This window comes from Tripterygium wilfordii, chromosome 3, assembly GCF_013401445.1.
Source record: "Tripterygium wilfordii isolate XIE 37 chromosome 3, ASM1340144v1, whole genome shotgun sequence".
NCBI lineage: Eukaryota > Viridiplantae > Streptophyta > Magnoliopsida > Celastrales > Celastraceae > Tripterygium > Tripterygium wilfordii.
This window is the reverse complement of record NC_052234.1, coordinates 11,554,530-11,576,465: the sequence shown is the minus strand read 5'-3', so window position 1 is coordinate 11,576,465 and position 21,936 is coordinate 11,554,530. Positions and strand designations below refer to the sequence as shown.

Genomic DNA, 21,936 nt, shown 5'->3' with positions numbered 1-21,936 from the left:
CAGGATGATATACATCATCCTTACAACTCCAACTAGTGACTTGAACCATTTGAAAATAGTTGCGTTTGCTTAAATTGAACTCCCGACCTCGAGCGAGATTTTGTTACACTCTAAATCTAGAGAGATAACCAACTAAGCTATCGTCAATTAATTCATTTTTTAGTTTCGATACTAATTAATAAAAAATAAATGGAGAAAATCAATATGTGATATAAAATTCTGAAGTCTAAACCGAGTGCTGGAGGAAGATGACGGTTGACAATGTTACAATATACAAGTGATTTTTTACAAAAAACAAGTATCTAAGAATTAATCCAAGTAGAATAACGTAGAAACACTAAAAGAAGGAGTTTTAAAAGAAAATAAAAGAAGAGACAAGTACAATAACCCTGGTGCTAAATTTCACCTGATCATGATCATGAAGGCATTTTGAAAACAAACGGTCTATCAACAGAATCAAGAAGCCCAATATCATCAATTGATTGATTCATGATCTCCTCACTATCATCTTCAACTGAAACATTCAAATCAAGACAAGGAGTAGTTGTTTCCTCCAATTCGGGGCCTAAGCCAGCTTCTTCGAGAGGAGGAGAGCAAGGTCTTGATCTTGAAAAGAAACCTTCACAGCTTAAGATGATGATAGCATCACTAAGACCAACTTCAACACCATTCCCATTGCTCACTCTTCCTCTCTCAATTGCTCTCTTGAATCCCATTTGTGACCAATAATCAGCTGTCTCCACATCTTCAATCAAGAAAACCCTGTGAGGATTGCTTGACACTGCTTCCACAAACCTTTCAATGTAGCTACAACTTTGTCCGTCTCTCGATCTTTTGTAATTATTCCTACAATCTTGATGATGATGATGATGATCAGTTGAGTCTGCTCTTGTGGATGAGAAACTGCTGAATGAAATCGAAACAAAGTTGTCGGTTCGGGAGGAACCGCCGAAAATAAGCCTACCCAATTCCTTAGCTATCTTCTCTTTGGTTTCCACATCATTACCTTGAAACAACAACCAAGTCTCTCTTTTGTCTTTCCTTTTAACCATACCAGACCGACATTTTAAAACCGTGCTCGCGATGTCTTCAATTACATCTCTCTGTAATGGTACCTTGCTCTCCAATGCATTGCATAGGGTTGCTAGGTTATCTGAATTGTACTCACTGAACTTCTGGACATACTCAATTTCCATGACATCACTTGAAGAAGATGAGTTTTGGGTGGAATTGGGATTTGACGTTGATGGTGGCATGTAAATTCTCAAACTGGGGTCAGTGGGGCCGTTGATGACAGTTTCAGTTATCCAGAGGTGGTTGTAGTCTCTCCATGGCATCTTGGGCTCGGCCGCTGAAAAGTTGTAGTGGGTTTGGTGCAAATTAGGGCCATTTTGATCAAATGAGAAACCAGAAGTTGAGGGTGAAGGAGAAAGAGAAGAGAATGCGAGGGTTTTCTCTGACGAATAAGGCCGTCGCTGGTGTCTGTGTTTCGAACCGCAAATTGAGTTCCACTTTTTGCAAAGATCTTTGATTGAAACACAATCCTGCTAGAAATACACGAAACAAAATACAAAAAAAAAAAAAAAAATTATTCAGCTTTCCTATGATTAGTCTCTTAACCGAGATGAGTAAGGCATATACTCGACTTGATAATACCCAACTTCGAATCTCTCACCCCGCTTACTTACTAAAAATAAAGAAAAAAACATTGCCGTGAGATTTCCACACATATATATGGGGATATTATATGAATTCTGTTTGACTGTATACTATGTTTTGAAAATTTGAATGTGACAAAACTAACCTGATCCATGCTGTTAGGTCTTTGAGTCTCATTCTTGTATTGTTGAAGCCATGCAGGAAGGGCTGAAGTTGTCGAGCAACTACTAGAATTAGTGCTGCTATGTAAGCTTTTGGCTTCGGCCTCAAACTTGGCTGAACATTCGGCGCAGCAACTGAGCTCCTCACCTTCAAGTAGGAACCAATTGTGCCCATTTTCAGCCTTGTTGATCTTTGACTGACTTCCTAGATCACTTTGAAAATCAAGATGAAGTTAGCTAGCACCGATTTCAATCTTTATATTCACTTTATGTTTTCATTTTAAAATATACTTGGTTTTCTTTTAATTGATTTCAGAAGCTAGAACTGGAAAAAAAAAAAGAGTATAAAAAGAGAATATATGGGCATGAAATAAAGCCACATAATAATGTCCAACTTTACCAAGTAAATACTGTTTATACCTGTCAGTAGAGCTGATGAGACTCAAGCACAAGCTGTTTGAAGGAATTGTAAGAGGATGAAGACCCCAAACAGTCTCTAATGATGGATAACTTGTTTTACATCTCATGTATGTCTGAAAAGTTGCAATCCCTAAAATCCAAAACCTTCCATTCTCACAAACTAATAATCTCCCAATCTCCCTAATCATGTGCTCCACTTGATCACTATTTCTCTGCTCAATAACCCACTTTAGATCTCCCAAATACAACACAAATCCTCTACTACTACTACTCTTGATCACAAGACTGCTAATCTCTTTGAGCTTTTCTTCAATGATACTGAGATGCCCTAAAGAGGAGAGAGAAAGTGTTAGTAACTTCACATCTCTCAAACCCTCAGGAACATCTCCTTTATCAAACTTGTCCATAACTCCTTTAACAGCCCCCTCTATTGTACTAACACACTCACCGACAATAACACTGCTCTTTTTTCTTCTATTCATCAAATTATCTATAACACTCATCACATCTTCATTCCTAATTGGATCTAAAACCTTCGGTTTTCCTTGGTCTAAAACATTAATACTATTATCCTCCTTATTACAGTTGACACTTTGTGAATTGCATACCTCTAAAGACATAGCTTGCTCAACATTGCTTTTCACTTGAGTACTATTAAAACCAGCCTCTCTCATCACTCTACTCACACTTGGATCATCTAGGATTGAAATTATAAGCTGTTCCAACACTATCTTCACAGCCAAGAGTGGTTGCTGTTGATTCTCTATGGAGCCGCGCCTTTGATGAGCTTGAGCACGCTTAAAGGCCGCAACCAAAGCGTTGGAGATGGAAGGGAAGTGTTGATGGTGAGAGTGATGAGTACCCAACATAGGGCCCGATGTGGAGGCAGGTAGACGATTAAGCGCGACGTTGAAACAAAGCTCTAGGGCTTTGCACTGCAGGGGGTGTGAGTGAGACTGCAGGCAAGCCGTGCGTAGTAAACCGGTGGATGCAGTGAGCATGGTGTTAGCTACATGGAGTGGCGTCACTTGGGCATGGCCACGCCTTCTAGCGAGGGCCACCGCTTGTTTTACTACACTTGCTGCCTCTGCAGTGAGTGCTTGTTGCACCGTACAACCTCCTGCTCTCATTTTTGCCTTGAAAAATGAACAAAGAGTGCATGATCAAGGGAGATCACGGAGTGGAGTTTTTGGTTTCATAGCGAGAAATTGGATTGAAAGAAGGAAAACTAAACAAAGATTTGGGATCGCTTGATTTGTCTATGTATCTCTATATGTGTCTACTATGAACTCTACAAAGATCTTGTGTTTATCTAGAGATCAAGGTCTGGTCCTGGAGAGAATAGAGAGATACAAGGGAGGAAAGTGGGCTATGCTTTTCTTGTAGGTGAGGTTTTAAAAAAAAAAGAAGAAACATTGGGGGTCCAAAGTTGATTTTGTAGTGGAAAGTGGAGTGCATGTGGTGACAAAGCAGGGAGGAGCAGTACTAGTACTAGTACTAGTGCTGCACCAGTATCAAAGGGAATTCAGCCTTGCTAGCTCTTAAAAATTTGAGACTAAAAAAAGATATGGCTACATACTACTCTTTACCTCATCCTGAGTGGGTCTCTTACTCTCTCTTTCTTTTATGCAAAACCATAAACATTGAGGTCATACTAACATAAAAATCACCGTCCTCTCATTACACAATCACTTTTTCTTACCTTGAAACCCTAGCTAGCCTTTAATACAAATATTTCATTCAAAATCCACTCATTTTAAGAATGGTAAAAAAAACCGATTTAGAAACTATCCATAAATACCCGACAATTTAAAAAACCAGTAGAGTTTGGAAACTTTTTCTTTTCAGTTCATACATCCTAGCTATTCCAGTTCGATTTAACACAGTAACATTTTATTTTTTTTTATTTTTTTTGCATATATAGATTACTTTACTTTTAGTATTTAGTATTCATTATTTAGATATACATGAAGGTATTAGAAGTGTTGATTGCATATGAACAGTACTACTGCATGGAGATTAAGAAAAACTCCATCGAATAACAGTCCCATTTTTTTATCTTCTATTATATATCATAAAGTGGAAGCTTTTCGAACCCTACGAATGAACAAATCACAAATAAGGAACTCCTATTCTATCCATTCCCATAGCCCTAGGCCTTTTGATTGGTAGCTTTGTTCTTTCTTTCCAACCAAACACTGTTGGTCCATGTTGTCCCCATGGATCGTCTTCTTATGTGATGGGAAATTATTCGAATTTGTTTAAGCTAATTATTAGGATGTTATGGTACGCGTCATTGATCATTTGGCTGATTAAAGGAACTCTTATCTTCCCCAAACAAAGCTTTTTGTTCAAGTTACATAATTATTGTCCATATAATAAATTAATGCCTATTCATTAGGAAAAATTTATTTATATATATACACATACACATATGTATTTAACAAGTATTTTATATACTTCATGCACATTTAAACTTGGCTTCAAGAAGGTTTACTCTTGTAATTAAAATAGTTGAATGCGTTGCATATATGCATCATTTTAAATACCTATTGGGATGAATGAGTAAATAATTCTCTCTTTTGACCTTTTAGTTGGTTTAACTCTTCTAATGAAAGGAAATTCAGACTTGCACTTTAAATAGGACCACTACCATGCATTCACATTCTTCAGTCGTCCCTAATTCAGAGGGTCAAGATTAGTCTCTATGAACAAACCAAAAATGAAAAAGGTCTCAAATAATAGGCGCGGCTGCTGTAATTTACAGCGGACTCCGCTGCCAGAGAAAAAGATAGTTAAACATTTTATTAAAAAAATCATGAATATGCTTTGATGGAATTTACGACTCATTGATATTTTTTTTCTCAACATATTTTATATATTCCTCCACTTGCCTTTGCATTGAAAAGAAGACCAAGTTATAACATTCTTGATTTTTGTTTGAACTAAAATATATGACTAAACTCGTAAATTCGATCAAAACACATCCATGATTTTCAAAAAAAAATAAAATTGATACTCTAAAATAATTACAGCAGCGTCTGCTGAAAACCACCGGCACCCTATATTCCTCCGCGTGCATCCTTTGCATCGAAAGGAGAGCTTAGCTATAAAACATTCCTCTCACCTTATCTACGTGTTTCGAATAAAGGGATGAAAACAAAATTTCGTTACACAACTAACGAGAGATCTTCCTTTCATTCCTCAATTATCTTCCACTTTTTACTCCTTTTATGCAAATTAGTATTTGCTCTTGTAACTTGTGACTGGAAGTTTTCTTAAATAGTTCTTTCTTTTCTAAGTGGTACGCGTGTTTTATCTTCTTTTAGATATCTATTGGTGATTTGCGTTAATTTTTTAGTGTGTTCTTATTCACAATTTTTATAACTATTTTTTTTGAAAATTTGGATATTTTTAATTTTTTTTTTGTTATTTATCATCTTTTGAATGTAATTTTATTATATAGATTATAATTAATATTATATGAGATTGTACATGGGTTTTCGATTCGAGAATGTTTGCAATTAATTTCAGAAATAATTCTATTCAATATACATTCTATTAATTTAGATTTCGTCTTAGATTACATGCTTATAAAAAAAAAGATTACATGTATATCAAAAACAAAAAAATAAATATTTAGAAGTATAATTAATGATATTAATATAAACTACAACGTAAAATATATTCTAATTTTAAATAAATTAAAAAGCGAAATTCATAATTATGAGCAAAAAAAGATGTTATGGTTTTTTTTAATAGAAATGACGCTGTCACAACATTATTGTAAAAGTACGTATAGTGGTAAAATTTGTCACGAAGTGACCATCCAATAGTATTAAGTGGCTTTTTGGAAAAAAGAACAGGTCATAAAAGCAAGAACTAAACGCGAAGAGAGAATAATTTAACAATCAAAATACAAGAAAAAACAAAGACAAAGGGCCATACAAAAAGAGGGAATGTTTTCCTGAAGGGAATAACATGATTTAAAACATCAGAGAGCTCGTCTTTGTTCAGACTTAAGAGTCATTGGATACGTTTGCATGCAGAGTTTTAGGGTTTAGTACAACTTATAAGCTGTCAAAAATAAATTAACTTATAAACTATAAAAAATAAGCTAACTAATACTTTAAAAATTGACAATAGCTTATATTTAATAATTTTATCATAGACTAGCTTATTTTCAAAAGAAACTATTTCGTGATGATTAAATTTTTTTAGCGTATACTCTAGCGCTAGCATATGTGATGTTTGGTAACTCGGTCTAGGCTAAATTATAAGCTAGCATATACACTTTACCAAACATACCCATTAACCTTTTATCAAAAAAAAAAAAAAAAACCCATTAACCTTTGTATGCCTGCCCTATTTAATGTTTTTTCTTATTTTTCTATTATTATTTTTTTATGTATTTATTATTTGGGTTACTATTAATAAGCTATAACTAATACTGTTAAAACCATACAAAAAAAAAAAAACTAATACTGTTAAAAATCTTGAAGTTGATTAATAATTGTAGAGGCATTTGAAAATATTTTTTCACCATTTATTTCTTCGAAATAATTAAAATTTTAACAAATAAAAATATCCTAACCAAAAACCACATATAGATATCAGTCACTACGACTTACCTGGCCAGGGTCAATAGGTGCTCATGAAGGCCCATGACCTAGGTCTGTGACCTCCGGCACTGCAAACAATCTAGGTTCTAGTTCTACAGCCATAAGATCCAAAAACGCCTTGAAACAGCAGCGCTTTTTTTTTTTTTTTTTTGGGAAAATGGTGGATATGGGCGATTAGTATAATAACCCTCCGTCAGCATGATGACAATCAGAGTACTCAAACAGGCCTTGAAAGAGTTAAAACTACCACTAATCTAAATCATCATCAACTATTAATTTTTCAGATGGAGCATTCTTATTCCCCAGTCAAAAAGCTTCTATATTTGCTGGCCTAAAGAGATATACAAAGAGCACCAAATTGTTTGAAAGCAAAGCACTTTGTGTTGCTAAAAAAGGAGTATTTGAATGAAGAGAGGAATATAGAGTTCCTTAGAGCACACCCTAACCCTTCTCTCCAACAAAAGGTTAGGCCATGTTATAAATAACTGTAACTAAAGTCTAAAGCAAATCCATAACTATATGCTTCTAAATCTGTGCCTGGACACCAAAAGATGTGTCTCAAAGTGAAAGCTAGTTATAGCTTTTCTCTTCTTTCACCATCACCAGACCCTTTAATTTCTCCATCGGAATTACATACAGAATGCGTTAGTTCAAACCCTCATACAATATTCAATTTTTGTTATTTCTTTTGATCAAAGTAAAGCACTCTCATAAAGTAATATTAAAAGTAAAATATGGCATTATCTACTCAAAAGTGCCGCTCATTTTAATGCTTTTTTAGTTTGAATATAGGCCATATGTGGCCATGTGGGAGAAAGCACTATCAGGAGAAAAGATTGATTAATTAATTGCTATGGGTTGCGGAATAAAGTTTACATGCAGAAAAAGTTGCTCTAATTTTGACATGACAGCCTTATTAATGTAAATGTGTAATAGAATCATAAACTACTTTCCCCAAAAGTTCATATTACTTTAATGATAATTATCAAAAGCATGTGGTCAAAAACCCTATTGTTTGTGAATTAATAATAGTTCAAATGTCACTCATGTGTATAGTATCTAAGAGATCTCGAGTTCGAATCCCTATCCCCTTCTCCTGTATTCAAACAAAAAAAATCTTATTGTTTCTCCACACCGCCTAGATATAACTAAAATTTCCCCTTAGATTTTATTGATTGTGAGTTGGATGCAGCCGGTGCACTATCAACTATCGCATTAACCCGTGCACCACACTGTTAATGCACTGGTTTGATTGTGCACCGTTTGCACCCTCAACTCTTCGGGAGTTATAATTTCCATTCCATGTTCAAAAACCTAAATCTCACTCACAAAAAAAGAAACCGAAAACTTGGCAATATCTATTTTGTTGATTTCATTAGGATTCATGGATAGATAGTAATGGATAGAAAGATTAGAGTCTAGGGTTTTGTACCTGCATAACTATGCCTGGCTTGAAAAATATGATAGTAAGAGAAATACCTGGATGATTTTGTACCCAATCCAGATTTCGCTGCCCGACTCACCTACACAAAACATCTTAATTTATTCTTATAATAAACACAAAAGGGATAATTAAAAACATCGCCAAACTCAAGTGCTTCTACTTTTGTCCACTTACTTGCAAAGCATCTCGGCCTTCGCAACAATGATTGACCTTTTTTCTGGATATACTTCTCAAACCTGAATTTCAGATTGTCAACAACCATATAAAAAGGTCAAATTATGACAAGAGATACCTCTCCGTGTATCATTCCAGTAGAACTCATCGTTGCCTTCTAGCTAGCATAATCATTGCTGTGGCCTAATAAGAAAAAACTTTTCAACATTGAGCTTTGGAAGATATTCATGATTGTAAACTGCACATGAAAATAATTTCTGACCTAGCTCCACAGTGCCATCTACCATATCCTTTTCCCTCCCATCGATCTTCCCTTTGTTCTAGCTAAACCTGTTCTGCGCTCATATAAGCAACCTAAGAATGGGGTCAACATTTCCTAAAAAGATGCCCCTACAAGCAAGCCATGTCTTGCAGCACTGCCTAAGGGTCACAATTGTTACAAGAACCAACCACAAGTTTTGTTTTTCAAGCATCAAGAATTGTCTAAGAAACTGTTAATCTGGGAGGTAAAATGGTTCGACCCTAATATAGCCCTGATACCTTTTGACATGAGCACTTCCAATATTCTGTTTAATATATCATCTCAAGTAGTCTGACTGGCAGTAGCAGAAGTTTCTTGGCCTCAGTCACCTCAGCAACCAACTGAAAAATAAAAGAACAATACATCAAGGACAATGTTAGACAAATAATGTATTTCAAAGTGAATACAAAAACAATACAAAAATTCAAGGGGAATTGAAAGAAAATAAGGAAGTCAGTCAGTCACCTGTAACACACATAGATGCATATGTACAGACACATAAGGGTTTGATCAAATATCAAGAGGTTTCAGCAGAGATGACATCCTATATTCTACTGTTAATTACATGCCCAAGATAATAATGCTTAAACAATAAACAAGCATAACCATAGTCTCCCTCAACATCAGACTGTAGATACATCATTTTGTTCTTAGCTCTCCTCTGAAAAATGTCAAAAGGAAAAATGAAAGAAATAAAATCTTAACGAAAGAAAACAAGAGAGGGAGAGAGAAATGACTCTTTTTTTTTGTATGGACTTGTTAGTAGTATACTACCACTTGCAATAGGTCTTTAATCATCTTGACCATCTGAAAAGTCTTTGGTATGGCTACTCAGAAATAGTGGAGCAAGCATCCTTGCAGTTGAGGATCTTTGCTCCTCGAGTATCAGTAATCCAGCAGCTTCACAAGCTTTTGCATTTAAAAACCCAAGTGTCCATCTCCCATCTAAAGTGTTATCGGACATGTTTTAGCAGAAGCCTTTACTGCTTGCATCAAACATTGTATTAAACTCTCTTATCCGGAAATGCAACCAAGTGGGATGTCCCTCATCTATCTTTGGCTGTTTCAACAGAGAGATCGGTAGGGTGAAGGTTTTGCACAATCAGTACATGAATGCTACAGATCAGGCACACAAAACATAATCAAAACAGTTAAAAAAGTACATTCACATCTTGGCTCAAATTCAGTAGCCTACATCTCTCTCTGGTACGAAGTAACAGAATTTCAGATTCAGAATAAGATAAGCATACTTCTTATACCATTAGTAGTTTGTTGACAGAGCAATTTCTAGAACAAAAAGAGGATCATTGGATTGGGATGGCTCCTCGAGAGCTGTACACAACATAAAAGATATATGAACCAAGCGGCATATGAAATTGTGCCACCTGTTGTATCCAACAAAACTTACTGTGGTTTCATTTTTCTTCTCTTTGTGATGGGGTATAAAAAGAAGCTGCTCAAGTACCACCACCATCTTCAATACAATCATCAGCTGCTTCAACAAAATTGAAATCCATACCTGTTCTACATCTTGTCCATTCATTTTCAAAGTATCGAAGATATGATCAAACCATCATCCATCCAAGGGACTGTTCATATGAATCCTGTCAATGAGAAAGAAAAAATAAAACATTAGACCAAGCATACTGTTGATTTTAGTAAAGTGAAAATAGTTAGGTAAATGCATTGTTGTTTCTTTCAGCATGCATTGGATGGTTAGAGAAAAGACAAGGGTAAAGTTAATCTGAAAATAATAAAGCTTTTGGTGGTACAACAGTGTACACAGATTAATCAATATTTACATTATGGTTAGAGAAATCCATAATGTTGGGTTAGTGGTTGAAATGAGCAAGAAAGAGAACACTGGGGCAGCATAATTCTCTCCATCTCCACAGTGGTATGGTGCTTTATTGTTATATCAGGATCATCACCTTCAGTCACTCAACCACAAGCCTTGGTCCCAGAAACAACCTACATTGGCACTAATAAATGGGCAATTTCTCTCGTCAATGGTACGTCCAATGTTTTCCCTTCTACTCAGGAGTTCTATTGATTTATTCATTTTCATTGTTTCCCCACCAACATCTCTATGATTTCAAGAAATCAAAACATAAATCTATAAGTAACTCTATCGCCCGACCAGCCATGACATTTGACATCAACCACAATTCAACTCCATTTGTTTCTGTGCACACAAGCACATACTTTTATTTTGCATGGTTCTTCTCCATTCGTCACTAGCCACAATTAGAGTCCAAGAAGAATGTCACGCAACTAAACCTACTGGGCCAAAACCCTTCTTAAAAATATTGCATGGTTCTTCTCCATTCGTCACTAGCCACAATTAGAGTCCAAGAAGAATGTCACGCAACTAAACCTACTGGGCCAAAACCCTTCTTAAAAATACAATTCAGAACCTAAAACTTTCCATGACATACAAACAGAGCTTTTAAAACTATAACCCCAACATTAAGTTTTCCATAGTTTTCTTTCTTACAAGACAACACCACCTCATTTCCCCACTGTATCGAATTTGTAAAACCAGAGACATATATAAATGACCTTCTAAGGGCAGCTTGAAGAGGTCTTTGGCTCAACAACTAGAAGCCGGATTCTTCATAATAAAGTTAGAAAATCTGTGCCGGAGCCGCAGCGCATGATTTCATAGCTATATGCTTTAACATAAATATGTGGCTTACAATTAAATTTCTGTGTAAAACCATAAGTTAACACCCAATTTGCAACACATGGACTAGCCACAGGCTAACAACTCCCAAGACTGGCATGAACCTGATGGTCAGAAAAAAGTTAAACAACTCTTGTGCAAACAAGGCTCTCTCTCTATGAAGGTAGGGCGGGGAAGGGTCAGAATAATGCATCCGCACACTACTTGTGCAAAAATTTAGATTCCAAGATTTGAACCTGTAACACCTACATTGTGGATGAGCAACTTTATCACTAGCCACAGATTTTCCCTTCAGTCGGTGGTTATAAAAAATAATACAATTATAGTTTGAGTTTCCCATGATTTAACTAATCAAATAAGCCAAGAGAAAATCAACATCCCTTTCACTATGCAGAAGTCCCTCTAATATGTACAAAAATCAGTCAAAAATCTTTCACTAAAAGGTGAAGGTTTTGGTCTGAGCCCCGTTCCATGAAAACTCACAAGCTTCTGCAAGATCTATCCAGCATGCCATTTTATTGATACAGGGGTCGGTGGATGACTAGCTAAAACATTCAATATAGCATTTAAAGCCTGCAAAAATATTAAGATTGATACATACCGAAATGAAAATTGAAAAGGAGCCATCTTATGTGTTTAGTTTAGTACATAATACTTCTGTTTTTGGCAAAGCAAGTAGAATTTGATACATACCATCATTTTATGCTGCAAAAGGCCAAATTGTTCACAACAAGCTATGTCTAAAGATTCTCATTTAGGATAGATGTAAGATAGCATACCTTTACTTTCTGCTAAAATAAGTAGTAACAAAAGAGATGCTAGCAGCAGGCAGTGATTGTCATAGGACAAAAATGCAAATAGTCCTCTCCTGAAACATAAAAAGACTGTATGGTTATTGTATAAAGAATGCATTACAAGCCTGAGGCACACTCCCTTTGGTCATCAGGCAGAATCTAAAACATCTTCGTAGGGGTCTTTACTGCCACTAGGCATGGCAGAAAATTATGAAAACTCAAAGATATCTTTCAATATTCTGTTATATTGAAAGCATTCATGTCAGAGGACAAAAATGCTTTCAATATTCTGTTAAATTATTAATCTCAATGCTTTCAATATTCTGTTAAATTATTAATCTCAATTATTCTGATTGGCAGTAGCAGAAGTTTCTAGTCCTCACATCTCCGCAACCAACTGAAAATTAAGAGAAAAATATATAAGGACAATGTTAGACAAATAATATTTTTATATGTGAATGTCACAAGTATTTAAAACATTGGAAACAATACAAAAATTCAAGGGTAAATGAAAGAAAAGAAGGAAGTCGGTCAGTCACCTGTAAGCCTGTAACACACATGGGTTCAACTATAAGAGATCCCAGTCTCACATATATGCATATGCACAGACTAACGTAAGGGTTTGATAAAATATCAAGAGGTTACATATTCAGCAGAGATGACATCCTACTAACTTAGAATACAAAACTCAAGTTCGTATTAAATGCTATTACACGATAGAATGTACCTCATTGTTGTCTTGGCAGCATTTTGAATAGCCAAACAAATTTTTAAGAGACTTGAAACTTACACTTAACCCAACCAATAGAGCCATGGAGTTTTCCTCGGAAGGGATGTTTCTCTGCAAGAAGCAACTTTCCAGATGTTTCCCTTGCCACAGGTATCAAAAATATCCCCTGATTCCCACATTTGAGAATGCAATTTGGCAAGGAATCCCAGCTCCTGCATAAGCACGATGAGAATAATTACTGAAGCAATTATGACCTTGAATAGATGAACATATTTTTCAGAAAAGTGAAATTAACTCTAATGATTCAACAACCTAAAGAAATGTCTGACCCAAAACTTGCGCACAAAGTTTTTGATTCTACCTGAATTGGCAGTCGAACTGCTCATGGAAACTAGCAAGGGTTTTCCCTGCAACTCCCCTTCGAAAATAAGTGACTTAAGCTGAAGATAGAGAACAAAAATCTAAATATGTAATTACTGTGAGCTCTATCTAGAGAAAACTGTGATGCGGAAATAATGATACTAAGGGAATTAACAACTTCAAATAGATGCTCTCTAGTCTAAACCTCGTTTCAGTAGGAAAATTAGAGGCAAATGCCCATAAAATGTGATTTGTAAACATAGACAGAACACAATATCTTAACCTATACAAAACAACATTGACAACATCAGTGAAAACTCAATAAGATACAAAGAAAAGACCACACAAAGCACTCGAAAGAAAAAGAGTTGCAGCCACAAATTAATTATATGAATAAAAATATACCACCATTTGATGTGGACCAGAATATCAACGATTATGGGAATATGTTCAATGCCAACTCCATTGAGCACCCACCAAACCGCAGCAGCAAAAAACAAAGGAAAAGAAGAATGTAATTTAGTTGTCACGGTTGCAGTATTTGACTCACTCAAAAGAGGTTTGAACTTTGAAGGTGTCTCAGTGAAGTCGAGTGCCACCCTGGTACCAGAGAAATGTTGCTAATCCTACAAAGACAATAAAAATTAATTAAAATGAAGTTGAAAAGAGAGGCATTGTGATGTGTTCATAATAGGGACAATTACAGTTCTTGAGAGTAAAGAATGAAGAGCACGTCTGAACTCGTGAAACAGAGTTTCTACTTCCCAATGATCAAGTCTCACTGTTGATGAACTATGTGACCCTGAAAAACTGCAGATGAGGGCCACAAACTACGGAGACAGCAAACTACAGACAATGACTACACACACGCAAGAAACAAAATGTTGCACACAATGCATCAAGATTGTTGAAACCGTGTGCATGGACCAACTGAAGATTATCATCTCAACAACTTCAACATTCAGTGGATTAGGTGAAATCCATGACCTTAATGTATTTGATTATTATTGTAGCTACATACATTATGACCATGTCTAGGATATCAATGACATAGATAATCCCTAAATAACAACAATTCAGATATTGAGCCAACCAGAACTAAATCTGTAAGTCAAGTCGTAACCAAATATTAGAGCAGTACGTATTTGTAGATGACTAGATGTTTATTAATTTGATGACGACCTTTTTTTCTGCCTTTTTGACTATTAGACATCTAGACCTTGTTTAATTATTATATCTCATTATCTCATTAGTTTCATCTAATCATCAGCCTGTATCTGAAACTTAAGATTAGAGAATCAATAAAACAAACTGAGCTTATGATATATGAGGGATAAGTTTTACTTCTAAGCAACTAATATAGCAAAATCTGTCTGTGAGATATATAGAAGATTATATTTTCCATAATTTAAAACCATTTATTAATTAATTATTTGGGTAATCTTCAAAAAAATATGCCAAGCTCCCAAACCAACGAAAGTTTAGAACATACACATACAACTCATGTGAATCTATAAAAAAAATAAAATGTGACTGCTATAAATTAATCCTTATTCTGAAATTAATTGCACACGTTTGCAAAACCTCAAAAAACAACGAGGAGAAAAAAAGGGGCTAAAATTATCCTATATTTGGGAAATCATCATTACCAAACCCTAATCCCAATTTTCTTCTTTACCTTATTCACTGAGCAAATTGTTCACATCAAATCACAAGTTATAAAATAAGATAGAAAACTCGCACAAACCTGCAAACACATTGTTAAATCAAAACCTAATTTCGGATGCAATAAACCTAACTCGCACAAATCGGCTGGCGCACCAAGGAATGGACAAAAAAAATAAAACAATCAACGATCCATTCTAAGCCCTAAAAGAAAAATCAGAATCACATAATCTACTCGCATAGAAAATATACATCAAGATCTTGCAACATTGAAAGCGGATCAGCTGATGCATTGTCGTAGCTTAGATTTACCTGAAATACTGAAGAGAGAAACGGTTTATCGGTCGGCAGAGAGAGAAGGCCACATAATAGTGGGAGAGAGAAGTTCCAAAGAGGTCAGTGCCAACGTCAAGAGGCCGGGTTGCGAAATAGAATGCAACTCACAACAAAAATCATTACTTTGGGCGCGTTGTATGTGCACAGTGCAGTGTATGTTTGGCTGGGAGATGACCGTGTTTTTACAGTGACAACGAACTGTAAAAGTTTCCTTGGGATTTTCCAGTATCCCTAAAAGGAATCAGGAAAATTTTTAGGATTTAGGCATAAAAGCGATAACGGTCACTTTTTCTCCACCCAAACAAAGCCCGCGCAATTAGGAAAGAAGAAGTCCAGTAGCGTACAATTTAAGGCGGTGTTTTTTATTTATTAAAAATTTTGAATTTTTGTCTTTCTTTTGGAACCGTAGGACCCAAAAAAGTAAGCGTGAGCAACAGCACTGTCGTGTTGGACCACTCTGAGGCAACTGCTAATACTTTCATAATACAACGCTACTCGTAGTTCAGGCCCAAATTTGACTGTCGGCCCATGTAAAATAATAACAGCCCAACTCATTCTGTTAAATGCTACAGTGGTGACAGGTAGACCATTTACCAAGTCTTGGTAACCCAATGTAACCCCAATCTATGTAGCATGGTCATGTCAACAATTTAGTTGTTGAAATTAGCATCTATAGCCCAACAATATGTGGGAGAAAGCAATATCAGTGGGAGAAACGATTTTTTTTTAATTAATTGCTCTGGGTTGAGGAATAAAGTTTACATGCAGAAAAAGTTGCTCTAATTTTGACATGACAGCCTTGTTAATGTAAATGTCTAATAGAATTACATACCACATACTACTTTCCCCAAAAGTTCGTATTATTTTAATGATAATTATCAAAAGCATGTGGTCAAATACCCCATTGTTTCTTTAAGTCCCTCCATACCGCCTAGATATAAAATTTCTCCCCAGATTTTGTTGATTGTGAGTTGGATGCAGCCAGTGCACTATCAAACATCGCATAAACCCGTGCTGATTGATCGTGCACCGGTTACACCCTCAACACTCGGGAGATACAATTTCCATTCCATGTTCAAAAACCTAAATCTCACTCACAAAAAAAAAGAGGGAAAACTTAGCAATATCTATTTGTTTATTTCATTATTCATGAATAAATACTGGATAGAAGGATTAGAGTGTAGGATTTTGTACCTGGATCACTATGTTAATATGCCCGATTGAAAAGGATGATAATAAGAGAAATGGGTGGTTAGAAGATGTCTGGTGTTTCCCTGTACTGTTGAAGTCCATCTAGCCTGATGATCTCCGGCTCGACCCACCCAATCCAGATTCGCTGCCTGACTCCCCTACACAAAAACATCTTAACATATTCTTATAAAAAACACAAAAAGGATAATTATAAACAACGCCAAACTCAAGTGCTTCTAGTTTTGTTCACTTACTTGCAAAGCATCTCTGCCCTCGCAACAATGATTGATCTTTTTCTGGATATACTTCTCAAACCTGAATGTCAGATTGTGAACAACTATATAAAAAGGTCAAATTATGACAAGAGATACCTCTCCGTGTATCATTCCAGTAGAACTCATCGTTGCCTTCTAGCTAGCATAATCATTGCTGTGGCCTAATAAGAAAACAAACTTTTCTAACATTGAGCTTTGGAAGATATTCATGATTGTAAACTGCACATGAAAATAATTTCTGACCTAGCTCCACATATCAAGGGGTTACATATTCAGCAAAGATGACATCCTATATTCTACTGTTAATTACATGGCGAACATAACTAAACAAGCATAACTATAGTTTCCCTCAAGATCAGATTGTAGATACATCATTTTGTTAATAGCTCTCCCTTGAAAAATTCAAAAGGAAAAATGAAATAAATAAAACCTTAACCAAAAGAAAACAGGAGAGGGAGAGAGAAACAACTTGTTAATAGTATACTACCACTTGCAATAGGTCTTTAATCATCTTGACCATCTGACAAGTCTTTGGTATGGCTACTCAGAACTAGTGGAGCAAGGATCCTCGCAGTTGAGGATCTTTGCTTACTAGTTTCCTCGAGTATCAGTAATCCAGCAGCTTCACAAACTTTTGCATTTAAAAACCCAAGTGTCCATCTCCCATCTAAAGTGTTATCGGACATGTTTTAGCAGAAACCTTTATTGCTTGCATCCAAACATTGTATTAAACGCTCTTATCCGGAGATGCAACCAAGTGGGATGTCCCACATCTATCTTTGGCTGTTTCAACAGGAGAGATCAGTAGGGTGAAGGTTTTGCACAATCAGTACATGAATGCTACAGATAAGGCACACAAAACATGGTCAAAACAGGTTAAAAAGCACATTCACATCTTGGCTCAAATTCAGTAGCCTACATCTCTGGTACGAAGTAATAGAATTCAGATTCAGAATAAGATAAGCATACACATACAATAATGTGCAAGTTTCGACATGTGACAAAAATTACAAATTTTACTAATCTGCGTATAAATAATGCTAATTCTCTGCACACTTGTTCTTGAAAGATGACACCACTCTAGTGTACACACATAATCATTCATGTTATGTAACCGATAACGTATAAGTAAAACCACAAATATAGATATGTGGTAACTTAAAATACAAAAATCAAGTTCAAATTAAATGCTATTTCACCGCCAATTGGCCAACAAGAAATTTATTATCTTTTATAAGGCTTGAAAGGAATCAATATAGAACCTTCACTACGTCAACCATCCTTTGCCAAGCACCATAAGAAGTAGTTTTATCGCCTGGAATTTGCCAACAAACACATAATTAAAGAATAAAGAAAAAAAAAGTCGACCACAAAAAGAACTTGAAAGAAAAGAGTTGCAGCCACAAAGTAATTATATGAATAAAAATATACCACCATTTGATGTGAACCAGAATATCAACAATTACGGGAATATGTTCAATGCCAACTCCATTGAGCATCCACCAACCCGCAACAGCAAAAAAACAAAGGAAAAGGAGAATGTAATTTACTTGTCACAGTTGCAGTATTTTACTCACTCAAAAGAAGTTTGAAGGTATTTTACTTACTCACCCTCAGGAATTCAAATAATGGATGAAGACCAAAGAGAGAATGTAATTTAATTGTCACAGTTGCAGTATTTTACTCACTCAAAAGAGGTTTGAAGGTGTCTCAGTGAAGTTGAGAGCCAGCCTGGTACCAGAGAAATGTTGCTAATCCTACAAAGACAATAAAAATTAATTAAAATGAAGCTGAAAAGAGAGGCATTGTGTTTTGTTCATAATCGGGACAATTACAGTTCTTGCGAGTAAAGAATAAAGAGCACGTCCAAACTCGTGAAACAGAGTTTCTACTTCCCAATGATTACGTCTCACTATTGATGAACTATGTGACCCTGAAAAATTGCAGATGAGGGCAACAAACTGCAGACAATCAATATAGACACGCAAGAAACAAAATGTTGCACACAATGCATCAAGATTGTTGAAACAATGTATTAATGCAAGCACCAAGTGAATATTATCATCTCAGCAACTTCAACATTTAGTGGATAAGGTGAATTCCATGACCTTTAGTGTATTTTATTATTATTGTAGCTACATACATGATGACCATGTCTAAGATATCAATGACATAGATAATCCCTAAATAACAACAATTCAGATACTGAGCCAAACACAACTAAATCTGTAAGTCAAGTCATACCAACTATTAGAGCAGTACGTATTAGTAGATGTTTATTAGTTTCATGACAACAACCTTACCTTTTTTTCTGCCTCTTGGAAGATTAGACATCTAGGCCTTGTTTAATTATGATATATCATTGTCTCATTATTTTCATTTAATCATCAGCCAATACCTGAAACTTAAGATTAGAGAATCAATAAAACAAACTGAGCTTATGATATATGAAGGATAAGTTTTACTCCTAAGCAACTAATATAGTAAAATCTGTCTGTGAGACATATAGAAGATTAGATTATCCATAATTTAAAACCGTTTATTAATTAATTATTTGGTTAATTTGCAAAAAAATAAGCCAAGCTCCCAAAACAACAAAAACTGTAGAACATACACATACAACTTATGAGAATCTATAAAACAAACATATTTGACTGCTATAAATTAATCCTTATTCTGAAAATAATTGCACACCTGTTTGAAAATTCTTCATAGTCCAGATCGAAAGAAAGCATCCACATCTGCAACTCCTCATAAAACAACGAGGAGAAAAAAGGGGCTAAAACGTCCTATATTGCAACCCATTTTCGACAGCTTTGTCAATGGCGTGACATATTTATCTCTACGAAGGGTTCCCAATTCCAGATTGTTGGTCTCCTTCATAGGTACAACTCCATCATCTTCTCCATTCCATATCGTTGGTGTCCTTTCTCTTCAGCAATACTTGTTCAAAGACTGTACATTATAACATTTTCTAAATACTTGTTTAACCCAAATCCGGGTTTGATTCTAATCCTCTTGATTAAATATGCTGAAAATCGAGTCTCTCTGTTGAAAAATAATTTTTGTGTTTCTTTGTTTTTCAATGTAGACTTCTATGCCATGGCTGACAAAACCCCATTAGTTGTTAACAATGAGGATGATGAAAAATTTTTCAAGATTGGAATGACATTTAGTTGTGAGGATGAAGCTTATAAAACATATAATATGTACGCAATTCAGAAAGGGTTTGGTGTTCGAAGGGGGCAAAAGTCATATAATCGGAAGAATGAATTACGTCGGTGTATTTTTCTTTGTTCTTGTGAGGGGTTTTCACCATATGTCCCACCACATGAGCAAAGAAAAATTGAGAGAATAGATACTAGGTGTGGTTGTAAAGCTCGTGTTAGGTTTGGCATTGAAGGTGATGTTTGGACAGTGATTGATCTAATAGCTGAGCACAACCATGAGTTAATTAAGGAAGATCAAAGGCATTTGATTAAGTCTGGGAAAAAAATGACTGAAACTAGTTCAAGTGTTCTACAATCAATGACAAATGCTGGAATTAGAGCAACTAAGGCGTATTCTTACATAACAAATGAAGCTGTGGGTGCAAAGAATGTTGGGTTCACATTGAGGGATTGTCAGAATTTTTTACAATCTCAAAGAATGAAGATGATAGCTGCCGGGGATGCTCAAAGTCTTATGAATCATTTCAAGTTAATGCAAACTAATGATTCTATGTTTTTTTTATGCTACCCAAATTGATGATCAAAGTCGATTGAGTAATTTTTTTTGGAGGGATGGATTGTCTAAGATTGATTATGATTGCTTTGGTGATGTGGTTATTTTTGATGCAACGTATCGCACTAACAAGTATAATATGATTTGTGCTCCTTTTGTTGGGGTAAATCATCACTGGAAAAATGTGTTTTTTGGATGTGCATTTTTATTAGATGAGACCACGTCTTCATTTATTTGGTTGTTCGAATCTTTTTTGGAATCTATGGGAAACAAGGCTCCTAAGACTATATTCACTGATCAAGATCAAGCTATGTCAAATGCTATTGAAAAAGTGTTTCCCAATACTCGTCATCGTTTGTGTGAGTGGCATATTGCAAAGAATGCTACTACAAATATCCTCAGCTATATGCACAGCCTGAATTTAAGAACAAGTTTTTCACTAAGTTATTACATGGTTGTGAAAATGAAGAAGAGTTTCAAAGTACTTGGGATAAAATGGTTCAATGTTGGGATGTAGGTAGTAATAAATGGCTTAAAAGGTTGTATGAACTTCGAGTTAAGTGGTGTCCTGCCTTTAGTTTTGACACTTTTTCTGCAGGCATTCGCTCAACTCAAAGAAGTGAGAGCACAAATAATGTTTTTTCACCATATGGCTTGTAAGTCAATGACATTAACTGAATTTGTCAAGCATTATGAAGAAAATGCGTGAGGCTGAAATTGAAGATGACTATAGTTGTGCTCGGGGGAAACCAAAGTTGTATGTTCGCAATAATGGGATTTTGAAACATGCGTCTACCATTTACACACATGTAATTTTTAGAAAATTTCAAGATGAATTTTTGCAAGGTATTTCAGAGGTGATCCTGGATAAATCTCTTGTAGAGCCAATGCATGTCTATACTTTGAAAAATGAAGGTGGCAAAAGAATACGTGTGGTTCATTTTAATCCTGCAGATTTGAGCATTACATGTAGTTGTCTAATGTTTGAGTCCAAAGGTTGGTTATGTCGGCATGCTTTAAGGGTTTTGAATGTTGAATATGGTGTTAAAAATATTCCTCCACAATATGTTCTAAAGAGATGGACAAAGTCTGTCAAAGAAGGAATTGTGAAAGAGTTTGATTTTGGAATGTCAGAAGGTGATTTGGCATCATCAAAGACCATTCGGTTCAACAATCTGATGAGAAAGGCATTTTCAATTATGAGCATTAGTGCAGCTCATATTGATACTACTAAGATAGCAAATGAGAATTTGGATGTTATCATTGATAGATTGAAATCATATAGAGAAAATAATGCTTTGGATAATAGGGACCTACGTATTGGGAACCCATCTTTAGCTCAGGGTAGGCCATCATTACTTGATCCGCCAAAAGTGAGAGCGAAAGGCGTTGGAT

At 35.5% G+C, this 21,936-nt stretch overlaps 2 protein-coding genes and 2 long non-coding RNA genes across 13 annotated transcripts; 1 reads left to right on the top strand and 3 right to left on the bottom strand.

Annotated features, from left to right (window-relative positions):
- Window positions 1–249: 249 nt before the first annotated feature.
- Window positions 250–3,700, bottom strand: LOC119989625 (protein SMAX1-LIKE 3-like). Of its 2 annotated transcripts, none has more exons than XM_038835270.1 (3): window positions 2,241–3,700; window positions 1,805–2,033; window positions 250–1,547 (listed from the first exon to the last, which is right to left on the bottom strand). In XM_038835270.1, the coding sequence occupies exons 1-3, from the start codon at window positions 3,368–3,370 to the stop codon at window positions 417–419; spliced, it is 2,490 nt and encodes an 829-aa protein (XP_038691198.1). In that variant the 5' UTR covers window positions 3,371–3,700; the 3' UTR covers window positions 250–416. The 2 variants fall into 2 exon arrangements, with proteins under 2 accessions (XP_038691198.1, XP_038691207.1); XM_038835279.1 differs by having other exon boundaries at window positions 250–1,544.
- A 4,797-nt stretch (window positions 3,701–8,497) lies between these two features.
- On the bottom strand, window positions 8,498–19,614 carry LOC119995340. Of its 7 annotated transcripts, none has more exons than XR_005467655.1 (8): window positions 19,513–19,614; window positions 19,122–19,216; window positions 18,507–18,575; window positions 17,306–18,133; window positions 12,247–12,335; window positions 9,556–10,385; window positions 8,743–9,122; window positions 8,498–8,663 (listed from the first exon to the last, which is right to left on the bottom strand). It is a non-coding gene; the product is annotated as an uncharacterized LOC119995340 (long non-coding RNA). The 7 variants fall into 7 exon arrangements; XR_005467658.1 differs by having other exon boundaries at window positions 17,306–17,601; XR_005467659.1 differs by lacking the exon at window positions 19,122–19,216 and having other exon boundaries at window positions 17,306–17,601; window positions 19,513–19,591.
- Window positions 12,938–17,066, bottom strand: LOC119995339. 3 transcript variants are annotated; one of them, XR_005467651.1, is made up of 6 exons: window positions 16,798–17,066; window positions 16,547–16,715; window positions 15,329–15,583; window positions 13,902–13,977; window positions 13,353–13,431; window positions 12,938–13,245 (listed from the first exon to the last, which is right to left on the bottom strand). It is a non-coding gene; the product is annotated as an uncharacterized LOC119995339 (long non-coding RNA). The 3 variants fall into 3 exon arrangements; XR_005467653.1 differs by having other exon boundaries at window positions 16,547–16,701; XR_005467652.1 differs by lacking the exon at window positions 15,329–15,583.
- Window positions 19,615–19,920: 306 nt separating the features above from the next.
- Window positions 19,921–21,058, top strand: LOC119995653 (putative protein FAR1-RELATED SEQUENCE 10). Its single transcript, XM_038842156.1, has 2 exons — window positions 19,921–20,497; window positions 20,754–21,058. The coding sequence occupies exons 1-2, from the start codon at window positions 19,921–19,923 to the stop codon at window positions 21,056–21,058; spliced, it is 882 nt and encodes a 293-aa protein (XP_038698084.1).
- Window positions 21,059–21,936: the final 878 nt, after the last annotated feature.

Excerpts from the sequence above, each read along its gene's own strand:
- LOC119989625 (XM_038835270.1), bottom strand. The coding sequence starts at position 3,370 with ATGAGAGCAGGAGGTTGTACGGTGCAACAAGCACTCACTGCAGAGGCA. Across the intron at positions 2,034-2,240 it reads CTCATCAGCTCTACTGACAG|TGATCTAGGAAGTCAGTCAA; the intron begins GTATAAACAGTA and ends TGATTTTCAAAG. Across the intron at positions 1,548-1,804 it reads GACCTAACAGCATGGATCAG|CAGGATTGTGTTTCAATCAA; the intron begins GTTAGTTTTGTC and ends GTGTATTTCTAG.
- LOC119995653 (XM_038842156.1), top strand. The coding sequence starts at position 19,921 with ATGGCTGACAAAACCCCATTAGTTGTTAACAATGAGGATGATGAAAAA. Across the intron at positions 20,498-20,753 it reads AGCTGCCGGGGATGCTCAAA|ATGAGACCACGTCTTCATTT; the intron begins GTCTTATGAATC and ends CATTTTTATTAG.